Raw genomic sequence first — 24,403 nt, 5'->3', positions numbered from 1 at the left:
ATCTCCATTTAAATAATATTCCGCTTTTCTGTTCTTCCTGCCAATATGGACAAACTCACATTTTCCTACATTATACATGATCTTCCAAATTTTTGCCCCCTCACTTAACCTATCTATATTCCTTTGTAGACTGTTCTCTCCTCACAGCTTGCTTTCCTATCTATCTTGATATTGTCAGTAAATTTGGCTACAATACAATCTGTCCCTCCATCCAAGTCATTAATATGAATTGTAAATCATTGAGGTCGCAGCACTGATCCCTGTAGCACTCCACTAGTTACACTTTGCCAACCTGAAAATGATCCATTTATTCCGGTTCTCTGCTTCCTGTTAGTTAGCCAATCCTCTATCCATACTAACACATTAGCCCCAACACCATGAGCTCTTAACTTGTGTGGTAACCTTTTATGTGGCACCTTATTAAGTGCCTTCTGGTAATCGAAATACACTACATCTGCTGGTTTCCCTTTATCCACCCTGCTTGTTACATCCTAATAAATTTGTCAAATGCAATTTCCCTTTCACAGAACCATGTTGATTATGCTTGATAGTATTGTGATTTTCTAAATGTCATGATACTACTTCCTTAATAATGGGCTATAGCATTTTCCCAATGACAGATGTTAGGCTAACTGGCTTATAGTTTCCTGCTTTCTGTCTCTTGAATGGAAGAGCTACATTTACGGTTTTCAAAACCATTGGGACCTTTCCAGGATCTAGAGAACTTTGGAAGAAAACAGGGCACCCACTCTCTCTGCAGTCATTTCTTTTAAGACCCTAGGTTGCAGGTCATCAGGTCTTGTCAGCCTTTTGTCCCATTAGTTTTCCTAGTACTTTTTCTCTTACGATTATGATTACTTTAAGTTCCTCTCTCCCCTTGACTTTATACTATTCTTGAGCTGCTTTCTGTGTCTTCTACTGTGAAACATATACTTGTTCAAAGTCTCTGCTTTTTCCTTTTTTCCCATTATTAATTTCTCAGTCCCATTCTTTAAGAGAGCAATGCTAACTTTAGCTTTTCTTTTCCTTTTTATATGCTTGTAGAAGCTTTTACTGTCTGTTTTTATATTTCCTGCTGGTTTGCTCTCATGTTCTAATATCTCTCTTTTTTAAATCATCCTTTGTGACTTCTAAAATTTTCCTAATCTTCTGACCTGCCACTAATCTTCGCAGCATTGTACGTCTTTTCTTTCAACTTGATACCATCCTGAGCTTCTTTATTTAGCCACGGATGGGGCATTCTTCTCATGGAGTCTTTGTTCCTTAATAGAATATATCTTTCTTGAGATTATGAAACATCTCCTTAATTGTCTGCCACTGCTTCTCTACTGTCTTGCCTTTTAACCTATTTTCCCATTCCACTTTAGCCATCTCTGTCTTCATACCTTTGTAATTGCCTTTATTTAAGTTTAAGACACTGGTTTCAAGCCCAAATTTCTCACCTTCAAACTGAATGTAAATTCTATCATGTTTTGATCAGTGTTCACCTAGAAGATCCTTTATTATGAAGTCATTAATTAAACCTGTCTCATTACATATTCCCAGGTCTGTAATAGCCTGCTCCCTGGTTGGTCTCAGAACATATTGTTCTAAGAAACTGTTCTGAATACATTTTATGAACTCATCCTCCAAAATACCTTTGCCAATCTGATTCATCCAATCTATATGAAGATTAAAACTGACAATGATTATTATAGTACTTTTCTTAGAAGTCCCCATTATTTCTCAATTTATACTCTGTCCTACAATGTATCTACTATGGACAGCCTATAAACTACTCCCAGTGGCTTATTTCCTTTGTAATTGTTTTATTTCCACCCAAACTGATTCTACATCTTGATCTTCCGAGCCAAGATCATTTCTCACTATGGTACTGAATTCATCTTTTATTAACAGAATGAAATACCCCACATTCTCTTCCTTTGTTCCTGTTCTTCCAAGATGTCAAATACCTTTGAATATTCAGTTCTCAGGCCCGGTCATCTTGCAACCATATCTCCGTAATAGCTACCAGGTCATACACATTTATTTATATTTATGCTATCAATTCATGCATCTTGTTATGAATGCTGCATACATTCAGTTAAAGAGCCTTTAATTCTGTCTTTTTACCATTTTTCCCCAGTCTGACCTTATTTGTTGGTGCATTTTTATGTTTGTATGTTCTGTCCCTTCCTGTCACATTCTGGTTATCATTATTCCTATTGCTACCCTGCATGCTGCCTTGTCCTTTCTCTTTAACTTTCCAGATCTCCCCTCACATGAACCCTCCTGTGACTATTTAGTTTAAAGCCCTCTCTATACAATGCTTAGTGAATCCTGTTCAGTACAAAAGTGGGTTGGCTGGTGAATTCTGTTTTATACTATAGAGGGACAGACAGTAAATCCTGTATATACAATAGGGGGACAGACAATAAATTACAATATATACATTAGAAAGGCAGATGTTTGTTTAATGTTGTTACAGACAATAGAAGGACACAGTAAATCCTGTTAGATGCAATAGAGAGTTGGGTGGTGAATTGCGTAGTTACATACAATAGAAGGATGCATGGTTAATCCTGTTACATACAATAGTGGTATGGACAGTGAATCTTGTTGTACATGTTGAAGCTATGGACAATGAATCCATTATGCACAATTAAGTGACAATTATTAAACACCATTATATACGATGAGCGATGGAGAGAGAATCCCTTTATGTACAATGAAGCAGTGGACACGGAATCCCATTAGAAACAATAAAGGGGCAGACAGCGAATCCAATTACATATAATAAAGTGACTGGCCATGAATCCTGTTGTAACAAAACAAGCCACTGATGATGAATCGTTATATACATTGGAGGGAAGATGGTTAATCTCATTATATACAATAGTGGAAGAGATATCTAATCTTGTTAAATGCACTGGATGTACAGAAAGAAAATCTGGATATATGCAATAGAGGGAGAGGCAGTAAATCCCATTATATAGAATAAAGGGGCAGATAATAGCTCCCGTTATATGCAGTTGAAGAATGGAGAGCGAATCCAGTTACATAGGATAGAGGGACAGACAGTAATCCTGTTGTATGCAATAGGCAATAAAAGGATGGACAGTGAGCCCCTTTATAAATTGGGAGAGCTGTCCCACAGAACAGTCAAGCGAAAGCCTTACAGAGTCATACTTCACAAAATTTACCTTATAGCCAATGTCCCAGGCTCCTCCATCACCAGCCCTGTGTATGTACCATGCCACTGACAGAAGAGAGCCATCAGAGGTGGCAGCACAGTGGTATACAGTTGGGAAGAGTGACCCTGTCCCTCAGCTGATGAATCAGTATTTTTCCATGTTGAAAACCACTTGGAAGGAGCACTGAGGATAGCAAGGGGGCAAAATATATTCTGCATGCAGGGCTTCCATACCCATCACCAAGAGTGGCTCGGTAGCACCACTACTGGCTGAACTACATTAGTAACCAAGGACATAACGGCCAACCTGAGCCTGCAGCAGGCACTGAGAGAACCAAAAATCTACTTGACCTCATTCTCATCAATCTACTAGTCACAGATGTATCTATCCATGACAGTACTGGTAGGAGTAACCACCAAATGTCCTTGTGGAGGTAAAGTTCCTTCATCAGGCTGAGGGCACCCTCCATCATGTTGTTTGGCACCGCCATCATTCTAAATGGGATCGATTCAGAACAAATCTAGCAGCTCAAAAACAGGCATCCAAGAGGCCTTGTGGGTCATCATCAGCAGCAGAATTGTATTCAATCGCAATCTTTAACCTCATGGCCTGATATATCCTTCACTCTGCCATTACCATGAAGTCAGGGGACCAACCCTGGTTCAATGAGGAGTGCAGGAGAACATACCAGGAGCAGCATCTGGTTTACCTAAAAACGAGGTGCCAACCTGTGAAGCTGTAACACAGGACAACATTCAGGCTAGACAGCTGAAGCAGCATGTTATAGACAGAGCTAAAAGGTTCCACAACCAACGGATCAAATCAAAGCTCTGCAGACCTGTCGCATCCAGTTGTAAATGGTAATGGACAATCAAACAACTAAGCGGAAAAGGCAGTTCCACAGACATCCCCATTTCAATGATGGCTGAACCCAGCATGTTGGACAAGGTTGAAGCATTTGTAACCATTTTCAGCCAGAAGTGCACAGCGGATAGTCCATCTTAGCCTTCTCTTGAGGTCCCCAGCATCACTAACACCAGTCTTCAGCCAATTTGATTCAATCCGTGTGATATGAAGGAACAGTCGATGGAACTGGATACAGCAAAACTTACGGGCCCTGACAATATCCCAGCTGTAGTACTGAAGACGTGCTCAGGACTAGCTGCACGGTTACAGTGCACGTTGTTCCAGTACAGCTACAACATGGCATTTGCCTGACAATGTGGAAAATTGCCCAGATAGTTCCTGCACACAAAAAAGCAGGACAAATCCAATTTGGCCCATTACCACTCCTCAGTCTATTGCTAATCATCAGCAAAGTGATGGAAGGGTTCTTTGACTGAGCTGTCAAGTGACACTTACACAGCAACAGCCTGCTTATCGATGCTCAGCTTGGATTCCGCCAGAGCCACTCAGCTCCAGGCCTATAAGGTCAGAAGTGGGGATATTCATTGATAATTGCCCAGCGTTCAGTGCTATTCATAACTCCTCACTTAACAAAGCAGTCCATCGCTGCAAACAGCTTGACTTGATAAGTGGCAAATAGCATTCTTGCCTCACAAATGCCAGGCAATGATCGTCTCCAACAAGAGAGAGTCTAGCCATCACCCCTTGACATTCAACAGCATTATCATTGTTGAATCTCTCGCCATTAACATCCTGGAAGTTACCACTGACCAGCAAATTTACTGGACCAGCCTTATAAATACAGTGACTACAAGAGCAAGTCAAGGCTGGGAATTCTGTGGCAAATAACTGATCTCCTGTCTCACCGAAGCCATCTACAAAGCACAACTCGGGAGTGTAATGGAATATGGCCCACTTGCCTGGATGAATACAGCTCCAACAACACTCAAGAATCTCAACACCACCAAGGACAAAGCAGTCTGCTTGATTGGCATCCCAACCAGCACCTTAAACATTCACTTCCTTCATCATCCGTGCACAGTGGCTGCAAAGTGTACCATCTATGAGAGGCACTACAGCAACCAGCTAAGACTCCTTTGACAGCATCTTCTAAACCTGTGACCTCTAACACCTAGAAGAACAAGGAAAGCGGATACATGGGTTCACCACCACTTGCAAGTACACTGCCAATTCACACAGCATTCTGACTTGGAATTATATCGCTGCTCCTTAACTAGTCAAACTCCTGGAACTCTCTCACGAACAGCACTGTGAGTGTACCTGCACCAAGTGGACTGCAGCTGTTCAAGAAGGTGGCTCATCACCACCTTCTCAGAGGCAATTAGGGATGGGCAATAAATGCCGGCCTTGTCAGTGACAGTCACACCCCATGAATAAAAAAATATACAGTAGAGGGACAGGATGTAGATGTCCTTATAATATAGAGAAATAGGTAATGAATCCCGTTATGTACAATGAAGGAACAGAGCGAATCCTATTTTTAACAAAGGGGTGAACTGTGAATCCCATTTTATGCAATGGAGGGACAAATAGTTAATCCTATTAAACAACAGAGGGCTGAATAGTGAACCCTGTATATACAATAGAGGAACAGGCAGTAAGTACTGTTCCACACAACAGAGGAAGGCACAGTTAATCCTGCTCTATACAATAGCGGAATGGACAGGGAACCCAGTTATATATAATAGAGAAACGAACAATGAATGCTGTTATATACAATAGAGGAACAGGTAGTGAATTCTGGTCTGTAAAATAGCGAAATGGTAGTGAATCCTGCTGTATACAATAGAGGAATGGACAGTGAAACCTGTCCTATATAACGGAGAAATAGACAGTGAATCCTGCTGTATGCAATAGAGGAATAGACAGTGAATCCTGTTCTACATAATCGAGAAGCAGACAGTGAATCTTGCTATATATAAAAGAGGAATGGACAGTGAATCCTGTTCTGTATAACAGAGAAATAGACAGTGGATCCTGTTGTTTATAAAATCGAAGAATGAGCAGTGAATACTGTTTTATACAATAGGGGAACAGATAGTGAATCCTGTTATACAAAATAGAGGAATGGGCAGTAAATCCTGTTCAATATAATTGAAATAGACAGTGAATCCTGTTATAAATAATAGAGAAATAGCAATGAACACACGCATAAAAATGGAATGGACAGAGAATCCTGCTCTGTATAATAGAAGAATGGTTAGTGGCTCCTGTTATATGCAATAGAGGGATGGGCATTGAATATTGTTACATATAATAGCTGAACATACAGTGAATCCTCTTCTATACAATAGAGAAATGGGTGGCGAGTACTGTTATATGCAATAGTGGAATGGACTTTGAATCCTGTTATATACAATATAGGAACGGACAGTGAATCCTGTTCTATACAATAGAAGAACGGTCAGTGAATCCTGTTATTCACAATAGAGGAACGAACAGTGAATCCTGTTCTATACAATAGAGGAATGGTCAGTGAATACCATTATGTCCAATAGAAGGTGAATGGTTAACCTCATTACATAGAGGGACAGACATTATAAATTTCATTATAAAGGAAAGAGGACAAGACAGTGAATCATGTTGTGCACAATAGAGAGACAGTTAGTGAATCATTTTATATACAATTGACAGAAAATGAATCTTGTTATATACAATAGAGGGATGGGCACACAGTTCTGTTGTATGTATGCATTATGAATGGTGATATCGTTATATAGTATAGGATTCATGTTGTTCCTGTGTCTTAGAATATCAGTATTGTACATACTGTGATGGGGATAGTTTTCTTTTGCATTGATAACTGGACGTGTGAATTTGTGGAAGTAGATCAACATACACGTGCCGAGATGTGTGGTCATTCATTTGTGTGCACACACATACACGCGCACGCACACACACACACAGACACGCACACGCACACACGCACACACACACATACACACACCATGTGCCGTAGGCGCTGACACAGATACAAGTACACACACTCAAAGTGAAGCAGTGTTTTCTGCCAAGTATTTATACAGGCACATTCTGACTATATTTTTAATACATTATCCTTCCAGCCTCTGGGGAAAACTGCACTAGGGAGAAAGGCTCCGATGCCTCAGGCTTGTAGCTGCTTTTAACAGGAATTCTGTCCTCTATCTAATAAACCTCCCTTTCCAGAGCAGTTTCATGGTTCGCGCTGAAATATTTTCAACAGGGAAGTGTGTCAACCATATTTTTACACCAGTGATTGATATAACAGTCAGTTTTTAAGAAAGATGCAATTGACCATTCTGTTGTCCTTTTCTAGCTGCAGTCCTGCTGCCTGCAATAATGAGGAGCACGATGAATAGAACGTTGTCCATGGTGAAGCATAAATTCACCCTGCCCATCTGTACAACACAGCTATAACAATGGTTCCTCATCATGTTGCAAGTATGACAAAGATTGAAGATGCTGAGACTAAGCTAGCAACATTGAAACAAGCTGTTAAACTGGACGGATTCACAAGGGACGCAGAAGCAGTGTGAAAAATTCTCAAGGCAAAAAACAAATTCCCGATCAGCTGTGTACCATTATAACTCCAGCTCAGTATGTGGCTGGGTGTTTCACAAAGGAAAAATAAGGGAATCAGGAATGCAGCAAATCCCACCTTTAGCTCCTCGGAGGACAAAGCCATATCCCTCGTTCTCCTTCTTCTGAAGCACTGCTGTCTTCTCCTCGATGACATAATCACTGTGAGAGAAAGACAAGAGGGGCGCTGGGTTACTTTTCACAACCATCTTCAAAAGGTGATCACCAGCATTCAGCAGCAGCAGCAAAGTCTTGATTGTATGTATGTGTATGTGTGCGTATGTATGTATGTGTGTGTATGTGTGCGTGTGTGTTTTTTCTCTCCTGCACAGAGGTTGGAGTTAACAAAATAAAGCTGGGTTGCTTGCTGTCTAAGACACTCGCATACATACACAAACACACACATGCACACACACACATTCACACACATACACACCTCAGTCACTCTAGCAGCATGCATTCCTCATTCCCCCTCCTCCATTCAAACCCCACCCCAACAGCCTCTTTCCTCCCCCCTCCACATAGCCTGTTGCATAATGCACAGAGGGAAAAAAAAATCAAGTGAGTGCTGATCTAACGTTCTAGTCTGACGTCTGTAACACAAGCCAGCTGCTGAGTGTTAATTACATGCAAGGGAACTTCCTACAGGCTCCAGGAGTCACTCACATCCACACGCTGTTAGAGAGAGAAAAAAAAGCTGGTTCTCGTCTGCGGCAAGCACCAGTGCGAGTGTGAACAATTAGCAAGCCAGCAGAAAAAAATTCGATAGACATCACAAACACAATCTACCCATAAGCCAGCCTACAGAGATTTACTTCATAAGCTGTTGCGACCCAGTAATTGGTGATTCAGAATACAGGCAGAAAACAAATCAATCATGCATTTCAAAAAGATAAATATATTCCTTTACAACACCGCACAACAAATAGGCAAGCGGCCTACCAAGTAAATATCATTCATCAAGAATACTGCCAATAAAATGATCAATTAATTCCTTTTGCTTACTTTACAAGCAAGAATGTGACAGACAAAAAAATACTTCACTGATTCCTGATGAATTACTGAATAGCATATAATTGTCAATATTTTGAGCATTAGTTTTATCTTAAAAATTATGAACAAATGCCAGCCTTGCTTCTGTTGGTAGCACTCTCATCTCAGAGTCAGGAAGTTGTTGGTTCAAAACCCACTCCAAAAATTTGAGCACATAATATAGGTTGACATTCCAAAGCAGCACTGAGGGAGCACTGCACTGTTGGAGATGTCGCCAATTGGATGAGACATTCAACTGAGGCCCTGTCTGTCTTCTCAGGTTGACATAAAGGATCCCACGGCACTTTTGAAGAGTGAATACTCCCATTGTCCTAGCTAACTTTCATCCCTTGACCTAAAACAGATTACAAGAGCTAAGAACTGCAGATGCTGGAAACCTGAAATAAAAACAGGAAATTCTGGAAATACTCAGCAGGTCTGACAGCATCAGTGAGAGAGAAACTGTTAACATTTCAGGTCAGTGACCCTTCATTTGAGGACCTGAAATATTAACTCTGTTTCCCTTTCCACATATGCTACCAGACTTACTAAGTATTTCCAGCATTTTCTATTTTTATTACTTAAAACAGATTATCTGGTAATTATTTCATTACTGCTTATGGGACCATCTTGTGAACAAATTGGCTGCCATGGCTCCTAACTTATAACAACGTCTACCCTTCAAAAATACATATTGTCCGTAAAAGGATAATTGTAAAAGGCTAGCTTGAGAAAGCCACTATATAAATGCAAATCCTTTTATAAAACAAATAGGTGTTGATATTATAAACATAAACCTGAAAGATTCTGTCTGTTAGGCTAAAGTGAATGGTGTTCACTATATCAAAGAATGTTTCAGTGAGGAGCACAGGCTGCTGCAGTGAGGGGTGCTGGTTATATAGGAGGGTTACAATGCAAGGTGTGAGGTATATCAGAGAGTCACGGTGAGGTGCGTGGGATATAATTGTGTGTAAAGTGAGGAGTGTGGAATATATCAGAGTGTTATAAGCTGTGTGAAGTATATGAGAATGTTATGAGGGTGAGTATCTGACTATGAGTGAAAATATATATGTGACTGTGGAGGATGTGCATGTGACTCAGTGCGGCTGTATGTGAGGATATTTATGCAACTGTGTCTGAGTGCAAATACATGACTCTGTGTGTGTGTGTATTTGAATGTCTATGAGGGAGTTTATGTGACTGTGAAGGTATGTGTACGTGTGTCAGGTTGTGTGTGAGGGTATGTACTTGATTGTCAATGAAGGGCATACCTGTGTTGGTCTAAATGTGACTATGGGCTTAATTTTATGTGTCCCGCAGGCGTGTTTCCCTTGGGGGAAGGGGATATAAAATGGGGTGGGCCACCACCTTCCAGCCCATCCCCAAGCTCAACCCCATAATGTGGAGGGGCGGGCAGGTGCTGAAATTGGCAGCCCCCTGCCACATGTTTAAATCAACAATTAATGGTCAAATAGACTTGTTATCTAGCCCATTGATCCTGATAATATGCTGTCCACGCCATAATACATTTGGTGTGGGCTGCAGGGTGGGAGCATCAAACCCGATTTTTGACCTAAAATGGTTAAAGGGCAGTAAAGAGGGGGTGGGAGTGTCGCTGTTCAGGGGCTGCCCTTTGCTGATCGTGGGGCAGCACCCCTTAGGCTGAACACCCCCTTCCTTCCTACCCACTCCTTACCTTAAACCCACCCTTCCCTCGCACTGTCCCTCTCTCTAACCTCCCTTAGCCCTCCCAGGCCAAGACCCTGGATTTAGTGGCTCCGGGATTCCTGGGCCTTGGGCTTCACTCCTCATCTGCAGTCCAGGTAATTGCCACCGACACCTTCCTGGTGCTGCCTGGATGGAGAGAGCTGCCGGCGAATCCAATTGGCCAGCAGATCCAGAGGGTGGGACTTCCCCTCCAGTGAGGGGCAGAAGTCCCACTTGGTCTTTGTTAAAGAGCCCTGCAGGGCTCTAATGCTGTGGGGCGGGTTGGAGTGTGGGGCATGCCATCTGCATCCCACTCCATACCCCCAGTATTATTCCGCCCTCTGTATGAGAGTGTGTATGTGTACATGCATTTGCGACTTTGTATGATTGTGTATTAGTAACTTATGTGTGAGGGAGTCCACGTATGGCTGTAGTTGTAACTCTGTGTAAGAGTGTTTATGTAGGAGTGTGTTGTTTGCCTGTATAGGTGATCATGTGTGAGGGTGTGTGTGTGTGACTGCGTATGAGTGAGTGTATGTGAAATGTGTGTGACAGTGTGCCTGTATGGGTGTATTTGTGACTTAGTGTGAGAGTATGTCTGTGACTGTGTGTGAGAGTATGCTTGTGTGTATATGTGACTGTGTGTGTGAGGGTGTGTATGTGACTGTGTTAAGGTGTGCATGTGGACAGAGTTATGTGACTATGTGTAGGGGATGTGTACGTGACTGTAGGCTGAATTTGCTGCTTATTTGGAGGCCAACTTGCTTCGGTGGGCGGCAGGACCTAGAGCGATGTATTGCTGGCAGCAGCCAATTAAGAGGCTGCCATTGGAGCCACCCAATCAGAGGACTGGCAGCTCAGCAGTGCTGCCTTTAATGGTGGCCACTACAGGGGCAGCATGACCAGGGAGAGGGTGGCTCAATGCTGGGCGCCCTCTAAGCCAGGTGTGGTTGAGGGAAGTTGGACCCTGACAGCCAGACCCTGGTGAGTGCGGTGGGGTTGTGGAGCACCAGCAGTGTCATTGCCACCTGGGTGGGGGGGCCTTCGTTGGGCCATGGAATTCCTATTAAGGACAGCCCCTGAACTATGGAGTGACGGCTCCTCCTGAGGTGGAAGAATGCTTGAGGGGGTGGAAAGTGCCCTTAATCGGCCACTTAAGAAGCTCAATTGGCCATCCAAAGGACAGTCAAGCCACCAGGTCTCCCACCACTGGCAGGCACCCCCCCCCACCACCACCATTTTGCCAGCGCTCCTACCTCACAGCCCATCATTAGTGTCCAGGAAAATTCAGCCCTACGTGTCAGGGTTTGTGTATGGGTGTGTATGTGATTGTATGAGGGTATGTGTGGCATTGTGCATGAGGTTGTTAATATGAATTTGTGAGAGTCAATGATACCTTTAAATTTTATTTGTTATGTGCATTCCATTTATTTCAATGTGTGGTATTCTTAAATTTTCTTGTGTGGCCCAAGGTGACAAGCTTATGAGCGACCTGTGCAGTACCTTCACAATAGCTGTGCAGCTGCACATGCATGTAGCTTACAGGAAACATTGGCGAGGGCGTGAATGTAATTATGCATGAGGATATCTATAGGGCTGTGTATAATGCTTGACTGGCTGGACCCCATCTTGCACTCTACAGAAAATTGAGATCATCCAAAACTCTGTTTCATGTTTCTTAACTTGCAACAAGAATATGATGGTGACTAGGTAATCTGTTTTTAGTGATTGAGGGATAGATACATGGTGCCCAGGACACCAGGGATAACTCCCATGTCTTTTTTCAAAATTGAATGATGGGATCTTTTACATCAGGCTTGTCCAACCCATGGCCCACAGACCAGTATCATCACCCTGAGCCTCTGTATCCGATCCGTGGACTCACTGTTCAAACTATGGGTAAGTTCAATGAAAGATTCTATAAGAGCTGCTTCTCCAATCACAGGCTTTTTCTCTCCTGCATTTGCTGCTGATAGCTCACCACTGAGTCTATTAATAGCAGCAAATTTGCAAGGGAAACAGTCAGTAGATGGCAGTATGAAACAAAAACAGAATTACCTGGAAAAACTCAGCAGGTCTGGCAGCATCGGCGGAGAAGAAAAGAGTTGACGTTTCGAGTCCTCATGACCCTTCGACAGAACTTGAGTTCGAGTCCAGGAAAGAGCTGAAATATAAGCTGGTTTAAGGTGTGTGTGTGGGGGACGGAGAGATAGAGAGACAGAGAGGTGGAGGGGGTTGGCCACACACACACCTTAAACCAGCTTATATTTCAGCTCTTTCCTGGACTCGAACTCAAGTTCTGTCGAAGGGTCATGAGGACTCGAAACGTCAACTCTTTTCTTCTCCGCCGATGCTGCCAGACCTGCTGAGTTTTTCCAGGTAATTCTGTTTTTGTTTTGGATTTCCAGCATCCGCAGTTTTTTTGTTTTTATTTTGATGGCAGTATGAAGGTGAGCGGCTTCTCCTGCTTTCACAGCAGGCGCTCCCTCTACCTTTGGCCACAATGTCTCTCTCTCTCTCTCTCCTTCCTGCTCAGGCGGCAGCCCTTAAAGGAGCAGGACTCATGATTAGCAGAGCAGGCCAGGGAAGCCATGAGGAACAGCAGAGCCAAAGCAGCAATGCCTGCTGGGAGCACCACCCACTCGAGGCAGCTGGAGTCCCAGATGGCGGAGTGAGGAAGGCCAATATCCCGAACACCTCCTCGGTGGTAGGATGTCCAAACCTCCCAGGGCCTGGTGCGAAGCGAGTGAGTCTATGTGATTGAGTGAGTCTGTGCGCAGAGTGAGTGAGTGAGCGAGTGAGTGAGAGCGAGGACCCTGGAAGGCTGGAAGTGAGCTGAACACTTCCTCCTCCCTTCCCAGAAACCTATCCACAAAGCAGACCAAGAGAGGAGAGAAACCCAGCTTCTGACTCCCACTTTCATATGAATTCCACTGAGGTCAGCTCGGTATCTGTGTACCACCAGGTGCGAACACAAGGTCAGTGTTAGTTAAATTCAACTCCTTAGGTCAGCCCTGGTCCTTGCTCCCTTCCCTGGTGACCTGGACTTGGAGCCTAGTCTGTCTCTCTCTCTAACTCTGCTTCTTAACTAAAATCGCAAAATAAGTTTTATTACTTAACTCTGCTGGTTAGCACTTTTTAATGGTCATTTTTATTAATTAGTCCTTTTTTTTGATTTATCAATTTATTGTGTTGACATCAATTTTTTTTTTCAAAATTCATGTTTAATGTTGTGCCAAACCTTATCCTGCCGAAATTTCTTCAGCGGCACCTTGAGTGAGAAAGAAATTGAAATGTGCCCCCCTCCACCCCCCGTCCCACTCCATTTCCCACACGCAAAGGTTGGACAAGCCTGTTTTACACCCACTTGAGACAGCAGACAGGACCTCAGTTTAATTCTCATCTGAAAACCAGCACTTCTGACCATGCAGCATTCCCTCGGGACAGGTTTTTGGGCTCAAGTCTCTGCATTGGGACTTCTAACCTTCCAACTCGGTAGTTAGAGTGCCACCCACTGAACCACAGCTAACACCTCGTGGATGGAATTTAATGTACACAAGTGTAAAGTGTTGCAAGGATCTTGTACTCCATGAAAGGGGCTGAAATAGCTGAGAATAAGGTTGAAGTAGAACAAGGAGCAATGGTGGTCGCAGCTTTAAAAGAATTGAGGCTTGTTGAATCCCAGGCCCCAACTGTGTCAGGGTAACACACTTCAGTTAAATTCCAATTTGAATGTCCAACTAATTTCAGTAGGACTTCTATCCTCCAATTCTTCCCTCTGTTCTCAGTCGTTTTGCACTATTGCAGCTGTGACTCATGCTTTCAGGTATTTAGTCACAAATGGGCCAGCGAATGTTGCCATGGAAATGTAATTAATTCTGAAATAGTCCAAGTGGGGTGGGGGAGGTAGACAGGAAGTTTGCACAGATACAAAGTGGCCTACTCACAGCCCAATCCCTGTCTTGTCATCTTCAATTTAGTATGAATCAAAATAGGCTCAATTTACTGTGCCATTAAGAACACTCTCTGCCAATCATCTACACATCTCTTGTACAATTAAAGAATTGAGAATGTCGGGAGGAAGTGCAATCGTTGAGGAAGGGGCTGAAGAGAAAAGAGAAAGGCTTGGATTTATATAGCACTTTTACGTCAATGACGCACTTTTGAAGTGTAGTCACTGAAGCAATGTAGGAAACAAAACAGCTAATTTGTGCACAGCAAAGTCCTACAATTAGCAATGTCATAATGGCCACATAATCTGTTTTTGTGATGCTGACTGAGGAATAAATATTGACTGGGACACTAAGAATAATTCCCCTGTTCTTCTTCAAAATAGTGCCATGGGATCTTTTATGTTCACCTGAAAGAACAACGGGACCTCAGTTTAACGGGCTGAACTCTGCGGCAAGGCCCAAGGTCCAACAGCAGGGAGTGGAAGTGGGAGCAGCTGATGTCTAGATGGGGGTGGGGCGTGCTGGAGGACATGATCCAGTGGCAGCCAGCCTATTAATTGCCGGAAGGGAGAAGAGCCATCCATTCAGGCAACACCGGCGGCCGAGGTCATGCATTGGAAATGCTGGCCCCTTATTAAAGGACTGCCAGACCACTCTGTGAATTTGTTCCTCCCACTAAGGCAGCACCTGCTGAAGCCCTGAAGTAAAAAGGTTCTTTGAGGAATGGCAGAAGGAAAATCCTACATGGGCCCCACAGTTCAGTGATGCCTCACTGCAGGCTCTTCTCCAGGCTTCTGAGGCAAGGGGTAGGTCCTCTTTCCAAAATGAGAAGAGAAATCTGGCCTGCCAGACAAAGTAAGCCTGGACACAGGTCACAGAGGAAGTCAGCAGCCTTGGGGTTGTTCTTAGAACCTGGCTCCAGTGCCCCAAGTGCGTTAATGACCTCATGCTTTCTGCCAAAGTGAGGGCACCATCCATTGCTTTTCTTACAGGAAAGGGCATGCCCACCCAATCACTGGCAGAGGGAAAGCAGCAGCTTGGCCTGTCAGTGGATTGGCAGTCTCTCTGTGGAGGGCCCCGATCAGTCAGAGTTAACTCCAACACTGACACTTCTGAGTGGCCTCAAGGAGGACACATTCCTGTGGCACCATCACGGACAGTAAGGCTGCCACCCAACAGAGGCATTGTGTTAGTCTTTGTCAGTTGACTAACAATGATCTTTAATGCACTTTCAGGAAATGCATGGGCACAATGCAAGAGAAAGGGCAAAAACCAGTGGCAGTGTCCCTTACCTTGCCATCCTGAAGCTGATGGAGGAGGCACTGGAGCTTGGAGGCCAGTGTGGGGGCCATTCCATAGCAAATAGTGAAACAGAAGTGGAGACAAAAGAGAGTAAGCAGCCGAATGGATAGGGACATGAGAGTCTCTGGGGAGCACGATCTATAGTATTCATATTTTTGCTTTTATCATAGTGTTCATGTGTCCATCACAGGTCACATGGAGCTCCACACTTGTAGTTTGAAGGATGAGATAGAATGTACATTACTCTCTAATTAATCTTCTCTCTCACGCAGCTCAAAGACAAGAGCATACAGCTCCAGTAACCGGGAGACAGCCGTCCACATCAGAGCAGGAAGAAGTGCCCTCTGAGGTTGCACCACCACATAATCTTCCCACATCCTCCATCAGTGCATATAATCTCATGTCGGTGGATATCCATTTTTGTGCAGATTTGGTGTCTCAATCTGGTGAGCACAGCACAAATACCAAAGCAGCTGATGGAGGCTGTGATAGCCAAGGACATTAAGACTTGGAGGACTGTGGGAAGGCAGGGGAAGGCTGAGCCTCAGGCAGATGACATTCCTCTGGAGTAATCAGCAAGGTGCCATAGTGTGATTTTTATTATTTGATCATGGGATAAGAGCATTGCTGACAAGGCCAGTATTTATTTAAGTGGCAATGGGACTGCAGAACGCTGTAGCTTTATTTGATTTCATGGATCTGTTACTAAGGATCACTTGAAATGTTCCTGTATTAGCTCGTTGCGAGTCTCCCTTCCATGTATTGCCTTTCCTGTGGTGCCTGAGGGTCGTCATAACAGTGTGCTTGGTTAACGCTTCTTCCAGATCATCATTGTCAGAGGAGGTGTATGCTGCACAATTTGTTCAAAACCTCACCCCCCTGTAGCGGCAAGTTGTGGGATCCTCACAGGTGTCAGTAGCGATGTCTTCTATGAGTAGTCCATGTCACCCGGTATCCATCCTTGAAGGCTGCAAGGGAGCCTGAAAAGGTTTATCACCCGGCACTATTGTATGGGCAACGTGACTGCTTCCCGGGAAGCACACACCTGCAGGAACTGTTTGCAATGGTCACAGACCAGTTATATATTTAGCAAGTGGAAATCCTTCCTGTTGATGAAGGGCTGCAGCCTGGCCTGTGGCAGTCTTGTAGGTCACATATGTGCAGGCGATGACGCCCTGCACCCGGGGAACCCTACGATGGTCCTGAAACCTATAGCCTTCTCAGCTTGACTATCTGGATCGGTACGAAAGCTTATGAATTGGCTAGCCCTCTTGAAGATGGCATTGGTGACCATCCTGATGCAGTGACGAACCGCAGTTTGGGAGATCCCACCCACATCTCCAGTGGATCCCTGAAATGATCCTGATGCTTTGAAATTCAGTGCCATAGGGAGTGCTTGTCCTCCATCATGGCAAACAGTTCTATGTCCACCTCACTGGAGAGACGCAATGAAATTCAAGTAATTTGATGAGAAGCTTATATATCGTGTTGTACTAGTAACAGTTACATAGGATGTTGCTCTCTACCACGGAGGCAAATCCATTACAAGGAACTGAAAGCCTCACCTGAAAGCTTAATGCATTTATTCACATTACCTTAGTGACACAGGTGCTTACCAATCTAGTCCCCATATCCTTCAATCCCATCTACCATCTTCTGCCCATCTTTTAACCCCACCTTTCGTCCATATCATTCAATCTCGTCAACCCATCTTCTCCCCATAGCTTTGAACGCCGGATACCAATCTGCTCCCCATATTCTCCAACTCCACCATAACCATCTTCTCCCCTTCTCTTTCAACACCGCCCACCTTCCACTGCATTTCCTTCAACCCCACATACTCAACTTCTTTGACTACCCACCTTCTCCCCTTATCCCTCAAACTCACATAACTATCTTCTACCCATATCCCTTCAACTGAAACTACCACCTTGTCTTCAGGCCCTTAACCCCACCTACCAACCTACTTCCCAATACAACAAGGGTCAGAAACAGAGTAAAGCTTCTGCCACACTTTCGCCGCTAACTCTTCCAGGTCAGGTGTAGCATTGGTAAGATACAGAGTAAAGCTGCCTGTACACTGCCCATCAAACACTCACAGGGCAGGTACAGTGTGGGTTAGATATAGAGTAATGCTCCATCTACACCTGTAGCCTATGTCAACATTTTACACAGTTTGAACTCAGAATCGTATGAACCTAATTCACCATTGGACCAATTCAATATCCTACACCATCCATTCTTGTGAGCTTGCTTTGACAGAGACAAGGCTAGTAGGGACTGTAATCAGACTTTGCCAATAATTTGGTACAACACATCATAAATTGGCAGTATGCCTCACCAACAAAAAGAAAATCGGTTGCAATGTAAAACAAAATGAAAATTTGCTATGAGTCTGTTTGGTGTTACTGACGAAGACCAATCTCACCGCCATGTTCTGTACTTAATGGGTTGTATGTGCCCATGTCCTATAGGACACATATATTCAGCTGTGGGAGCCTACATTAATTGTATGAGTCTGTCCTGCACTGAAAGCCAACAATATCATGTTTTTAACACGCCCAGTACAAAATAACTCCTGATAAAGTAAATGAAGTCTCCTACCTGTGAGATGAAAAGTTATCATAGGATCCAACTGTGTAATGCCTGAAGAGTCGCTTTGTCCGGTCTTCACGTGTTTCTGAAAAAAATGTTGAAGACTTAAACTGGAAAAGAGACAGTAAACAAAGAGACAACAAGAGTAAAACAACAGAGAAAGCACACACAACACTGACAGAGAAAGCACACAAGACACTGAAATACAGAGTTAGGAAAAGATAACACAGTGAAGCACAGGGAAAGAGAGAGAAAGCAGATAACACAGTGAAACACAGGGAAACAGAGAGAAAGCAGATAACACAGTGAAGCACAGAGAAACAGAGAGAAAGCAGATAACACAGTGAAACACAGAGATACAGAGAGAAAGCAGATAACACAGTGAAACACAGAGATACAGAGAGAAAGCAGATAACACAGTGAAACACAGAGAAACAGAGAGAAAGCAGATAACACAGTGAAACACAGGGAAACAGAGAGAAAGCAGATAACACAGTGAAGCACAGAGAAACAGAGAGAAAGCAGATAACACAGTGAAATACAGAGAGAAAGCAGATAACACAGTGAAACACAGGGAAACAGAGAGAAAGCAGATAACACAGTGAAGCACAGAGAAACAGAGAGAAAGCAGATAACACAGTGAAATACAGAGAGAAAGCAGATAACACAGTGAAACACAGAGATACAGAGAGAAAGCAGATAACACAGTGAAACACAGAGAAACAGAGAGAAAGCAGATAACACAGTGAAACACAGGGAAACAGAGAGAAAGCAGATAACAGTAAAGCACAGAGAAACAGAGAGAAAGCAGATAACAGTAAAGCACAGAGAAACAGAGAGAAAGCAGATAACACAGTGAAACACAGAGAAACAGAGAGAAAGCAGATAACACAGTGAAACACAGGGAAACAGAGAGAAAGCAGATAACACAGTGAAACGCGGAGAAACAGAGAGAAAGCAGATAACACAGTGAAATACAGAGAGAAAGCAGATAACACAGTGAAACACAGAGATACAGAGAGAAAGCAGATAACACAGTGAAACACAGAGAAACAGAGAGAAAGCAGATAACACAGTGAAACACAGGGAAACAGAGAGAAAGCAGATAACAGTAAAGCACAGAGAAACAGAGAGAAAGCAGATAACAGTAAAGCACAGAGAAACAGAGAGAAAGCAGATAACACAGTGAAACACAGAGAAACAGAGAGAAAGCAGATAACACAGTGAAACACAGGGAAACAGAGAGAAAGCAGATAACACAGTGAAACACGGAGAAACAGAGAGAAAGCAGATAACAGAGAGAAAGCAGATAACACAGTGAAACACAGAGAAACAGAGAAAGCAGATAACACAGTGAAACACAGAGAAACAGAGAAAGCAGATAACACAGTGAAACACAGAGAAACAGAGAGAAAGCAGATAACACAGTGAAACACAGAGAAACAGAGAGAAAGCAGATAACACAGTGAAACACAGAGAAACAGAGAGAAAGCAGATAACACAGAGAAACACAGAGAAACAGAGAGAAAGCAGATAACACAGAGAAACACCAAGAAAGCAGATAACACAGTGAAACACAGGGAAACAGAGAGAAAGCAGATAACACAGTGAAACACAGAGAAACAGAGAAAGCAGATAACACAGTGAAACACAGGGAAACAGAGAGAAAGCAGATAACACAGTGAAACACAGGGAAACAGAGAGAAAGCAGATAACACAGTGAAACACAGAGAAACAGAGAGAAAGCAGATAACACAGTGAAACACAGAGAAACAGAGAGAAAGCAGATAACACAGTGAAACACAGAGAAACAGAGAGAAAGCAGATAACACAGAGAAACACAGAGAAACAGAGAGAAAGCAGATAACACAGAGAAACACCAAGAAAGCAGATAACACAGTGAAACACAGGGAAACAGAGAGAAAGCAGATAACACAGTGAAACACAGAGAAACAGAGAAAGCAGATAACACAGTGAAACACAGGGAAACAGAGAGAAAGCAGATAACACAGTGAAACACAGGGAAACAGAGAGAAAGCAGATAACACAGTGAAACACAGAGAAACAGAGAGAAAGCAGATAACACAGTGAAACACAGAGAAACAGAGAGAAAGCAGATAACACAGTGAAACACAGAGAAACACCAAGAAAGCAGATAACACAGTGAAACACAGGGTGGAATCTTATGAACCTGGATTCTGATGCAGCATCTGGGCCACATCTGGGTTGGCAGCCCAAACCTGCAAATAGTGGCCCTTCCGGGTGAAGTTACTAATGACCAGCCAATTGAGAGGATGCCCCTGGGTTTGTCTTTCAACTAGGAAAAGCTGGTGGGAGGAGCAGTCAGAAATTCGATTGAGGGCACAGTATTTAAAGCAACACCAGCAGCACGCACAGTGGCACAACAATGCGTTTTGAACAGCAATGGTGCAGAAGAAAAAGGGAGAGGTAAATGGGTGCCAGAAGGGGAAGACCAAACCCACGCCATAAGGATGCTGTACTTGGGGTGACACTGGAAGCTGTGAGGGCAGGGAGGCATGTTCTTTTCAGAGGACAACAGGCGGAGGCCAGCTAGCCTAACGAGACAGGCTTGGTTAAAGACCATAGAGGTGTTGAGCAGCCAGATTGTGATGCAGGGGATGTGGATCCAGTGCAGAAAATGCTTCATCGACCTCTTGAAGTCCAGCAAAGTGAATGGCATGAAAGTGTCAGATGGCAACCATAACTTTCTCACCTCTGTATTCCTCTCTAGCACACTCTCTGAAACTCTCTCTCTCTGCAGCCACACTTAAGGATGTCTGCCCAGGCTGCATCTTAACTCTACATCTCCACAGATAGAACTGACACTATCCCTCAGTTCCTTGACCTAGTGTTCCCCATCCCATAGTGAGCTCCCTCAAATGTTGCACTTACAGCCTAAGCAAAAACTGATTTAACAGTAGTCCTTACTCACTTTGTTTTCGCATTGCAGGAGGAGGGTGAGTATAGTTCCTGGGAGATGTACAGAATTGGGGTGGAGTGGCATCCTTGACCATATTGATGCCAATGGAGAATGATGCAATGGAAATTGGTAGGAAATAAGTTTATTCTGTTGCTGATGGAGAGATGGAGGTGCTGCAGTAAGTGAGTGAAAGCATTACATATGAGACTTACAGCTGGCTCCAGCATGTGAATTATGGGGAGACCTGCTCACTGATAGGAGAAATATGATCATCAGTGAAATGCAAAGCTTTATTTTACTGTCAGCTAGGAACACTCCATTGAAAGAGTAGCCAACCTCATTGAGCATCAGATGTGACAGGTCAACGAGTTGAGTAGATGTAAACACATGGCAATGGGGTCCATAAAATGACGGATACATTGAAAAGCATTGAGTTAACAGTTGCTTTGATGGCTGGACACTACATTCAACACTCAAGGAGCTCAACACCATCCAGGACAAAGGAGCCCACTTGATCGACACCCCGTCCACCATCTTAAATAATTACTCCCTCCATCACTGTGGCCAGTGGGAGCAATGTGTACCATGTACAGAGGCACCGCAGTAGCTTTCCAAGGCTCCTTTTGACAGCACCTATCACTAGAAGAACAAGGGCGGCAGATGCTTGGGAACTCCACCACTGGCAAGTTCCCCTCCAAGCCACACACCATCCTGACTTGGAACTATATCGCTGTTCATTTACTCTCACCGGTCAAGTGCCTGTAACTTCCCTACCTAACAGCACTATGGGAGCATTTACACTAAATGGACTATAGCAATTCAAGAAGATGGCTCACTGCCACCTTCTCAAGAATAAATAGGGATGAACAACAAATGCAGGCCTAGCCAATGATGCTCACAACCCATGGGCGAATTAAAAAAAACACCCAAGTGATCAGCCACATTTTGTTAACAGGGAGAGAACAGGCTGACAGGGACAGGAGGGCACCTCCCCTCAAGGCACCCCTAGATCATGCACCCCTCCCTCTGACAAAGACATAGTAATTGACTCCCAACCCTCATTACTGAAGCTGCCCTTGCACATTTGCAGATGGGCTAAGTCTTTGAGAGGAGCCCTCAGGCCAACCAGAGGACACCTGCCTCTAGCATCTAGAGTGTCAGGGCCTGAATGAGCAGACTGCCTCCAGCTGTGCTGCAAGCACAGGGGTAGCAATGGTTGGCAGAGGGCAATGATGGGTGCACTGCCCTCAGTTGAAGTGGGCCTGGATGAGAGCATCATGGCCTCTCTGGCATGGTCAATGCCAGGGTGCATAATAGGTGCCTCTGGATGTTCATGCTCTGCCCGACCATCCTCCTCCTCCTCGCCCACCTTGTTTGAGGAAGCCCCCAACATCCTCTATCACAAGCTCCATTCCTCTTTGAAATGCTAGATTGTACAGAGTATAGTATTGCTGTACACCATCACTAAGCGTGAAACCCTTATGACCTGAATTGCAGAGTTCTCTCAGAGCAGGCAAACACCTGGTTGCATTTAAAGCAAGCCAATTGCTTGCTGTATTGAGGCTGTGATAGATAGAAGGCATCTATTGAACCTCGTGTGCCACTATGTTGGGGTGATGCACTGATGTCAGCAGCTAGGTCTTCAGCGGGTATTCCTGGTCACTCAGAAGCTATCCACTGAGGCTGTTTGGAGGTCTGAAGAGCAGAGGCACTGGAAACTGCTGGAGGAAAAAGGCATCGTCACAGCTCCCTGGAAACCTCGCAGGCTCCTCTTGGGTCCTTTTGTGTTGTTCAAATACCAGCTGCATTTTGAATGAGTGAAAGCCCTTACGATTAACAAATACACCTGGGCCTTGATCACCACGTGGGTGCAGTCGATGACTCCCCAATCAGAGGAAAGCCGGCCATCGAAGCAAATCCTATAACTTTCTGAGCTTGACTGGTTGCATATGTTTCGCATTTGATGTACTGGGATGCTCTGTGATACAAGATATCTGTGACCTGCATCTGTTGATTGTGAAACTTGACAGTTGTCTGCAGCAGGGCCCTGAAATGAGCTGGATGTATAAAAACCCAATGCGATGGTCACCGTCACAGTAGCTGGGTGGCTTCCTACCGGAATGGCGTTTGGCTGTCCTCCATCAGGGTGCACGGGTCAGCGACGACTTGATGTGATAGCTGCAGCCTTCAGAGGCACTGCTGCTCTGACAGCTCAAGGAAGCTGGTCCTTGGCCTATAGATCCTGTGCACAGAGTTGCACCTTTTTCTGCAAGCAGCCCTTAGGCCACTCCCTCTGCTGCTTCCTGATTCTGTTCCCTGTGTTTTATGCTGCAGCTACTTGTCCTGTGGCATTTGATGCCCGTTCCGCTATGGATGCTCGGTAAGGGCAAACCTTTAAAGGTTGGTGCTACCCTTAATCTCTCCAACTGTCCTCAGTGCAAAGACACCAAGTCCTCTTACTGCGACTTAGCCAAAGTACTTGCTTCAGTGATTAGCTCCCAATAGTGCTGGCCTAACATTGCTAATCATATGGCTGCTCCATTTACAGGTTTCCCCTTTGAGCTGCTGCAATGATGGCTTGATATGCCAATGCCCTCCTGCTGTGCACTCACCTTCCTTATCTAACTGGGTTACAAACGCGTGTAACTCATGTGCCACTGGGAAAGACTCATTGGGCCCATTAAGTGGTTCCTTACTGTCTTTTCAGTTGCTTTAATTGGCTATGCATTTTACCCACAGGGGTTTCCCACTGCACTGTCAACCAACCCCTGGGAAAACTGGAGAGAGGCAGAAAGATGTCGGGTTACCAGCCGGATATCCATTTCCATTATATTCCAAGCCCACCTGATACCAATCCGGCCTCCAACTGATTGGTAAAATTCTACGTAGGGGGTGGAATTTTATGGCCCCTCCCACTGGCCGGATTTTCAGGTCCCGCTGAAGTCAATGGACTTTTGAATGGCTCACCCTGGAAGCCTTAAGATTCAGCCCATGGACACTGTGGAAACAGACGGCACAGTGAAACACGGAGACTGTGGAAACAGAGCACAGTGAAACACGGAGACTGTGGAAACAGAGCACAGTGAAACACGGAGACTGTGGAAACAGAGCACAGTGAAACACGGAGACTGTGGAAACAGAGCACAGTGAAACATGGAGACTGTGGAAACAGAGCACAGTGAAACACGGACACTGTGGAAACAGAATCAAAT

General features: G+C 44.2%; 1 protein-coding gene across 1 annotated transcript in view; it reads right to left on the bottom strand.

Annotated features, from left to right (window-relative positions):
- Positions 1 to 24,403, bottom strand: part of shank3a (SH3 and multiple ankyrin repeat domains 3a) — a 773,648-nt gene that overhangs the window by 248,024 nt on the left and 501,221 nt on the right. The window contains exons 17-18 of the mRNA XM_041203533.1: positions 18,260 to 18,335; positions 7,741 to 7,823 (exon numbers count right to left, since the gene is read on the bottom strand). Of these exons, the coding sequence (XP_041059467.1) occupies positions 7,741 to 7,823; positions 18,260 to 18,335 (159 nt within the window). The remainder of the gene's footprint in view (positions 1 to 7,740; positions 7,824 to 18,259; positions 18,336 to 24,403) is intronic.

This window comes from Carcharodon carcharias, chromosome 13 (assembly GCF_017639515.1).
Source record: "Carcharodon carcharias isolate sCarCar2 chromosome 13, sCarCar2.pri, whole genome shotgun sequence".
NCBI lineage: Eukaryota > Metazoa > Chordata > Chondrichthyes > Lamniformes > Lamnidae > Carcharodon > Carcharodon carcharias.
Note: the sequence above shows the minus strand (reverse complement) of the source record. Positions and strands in the feature narration are given on the sequence as shown.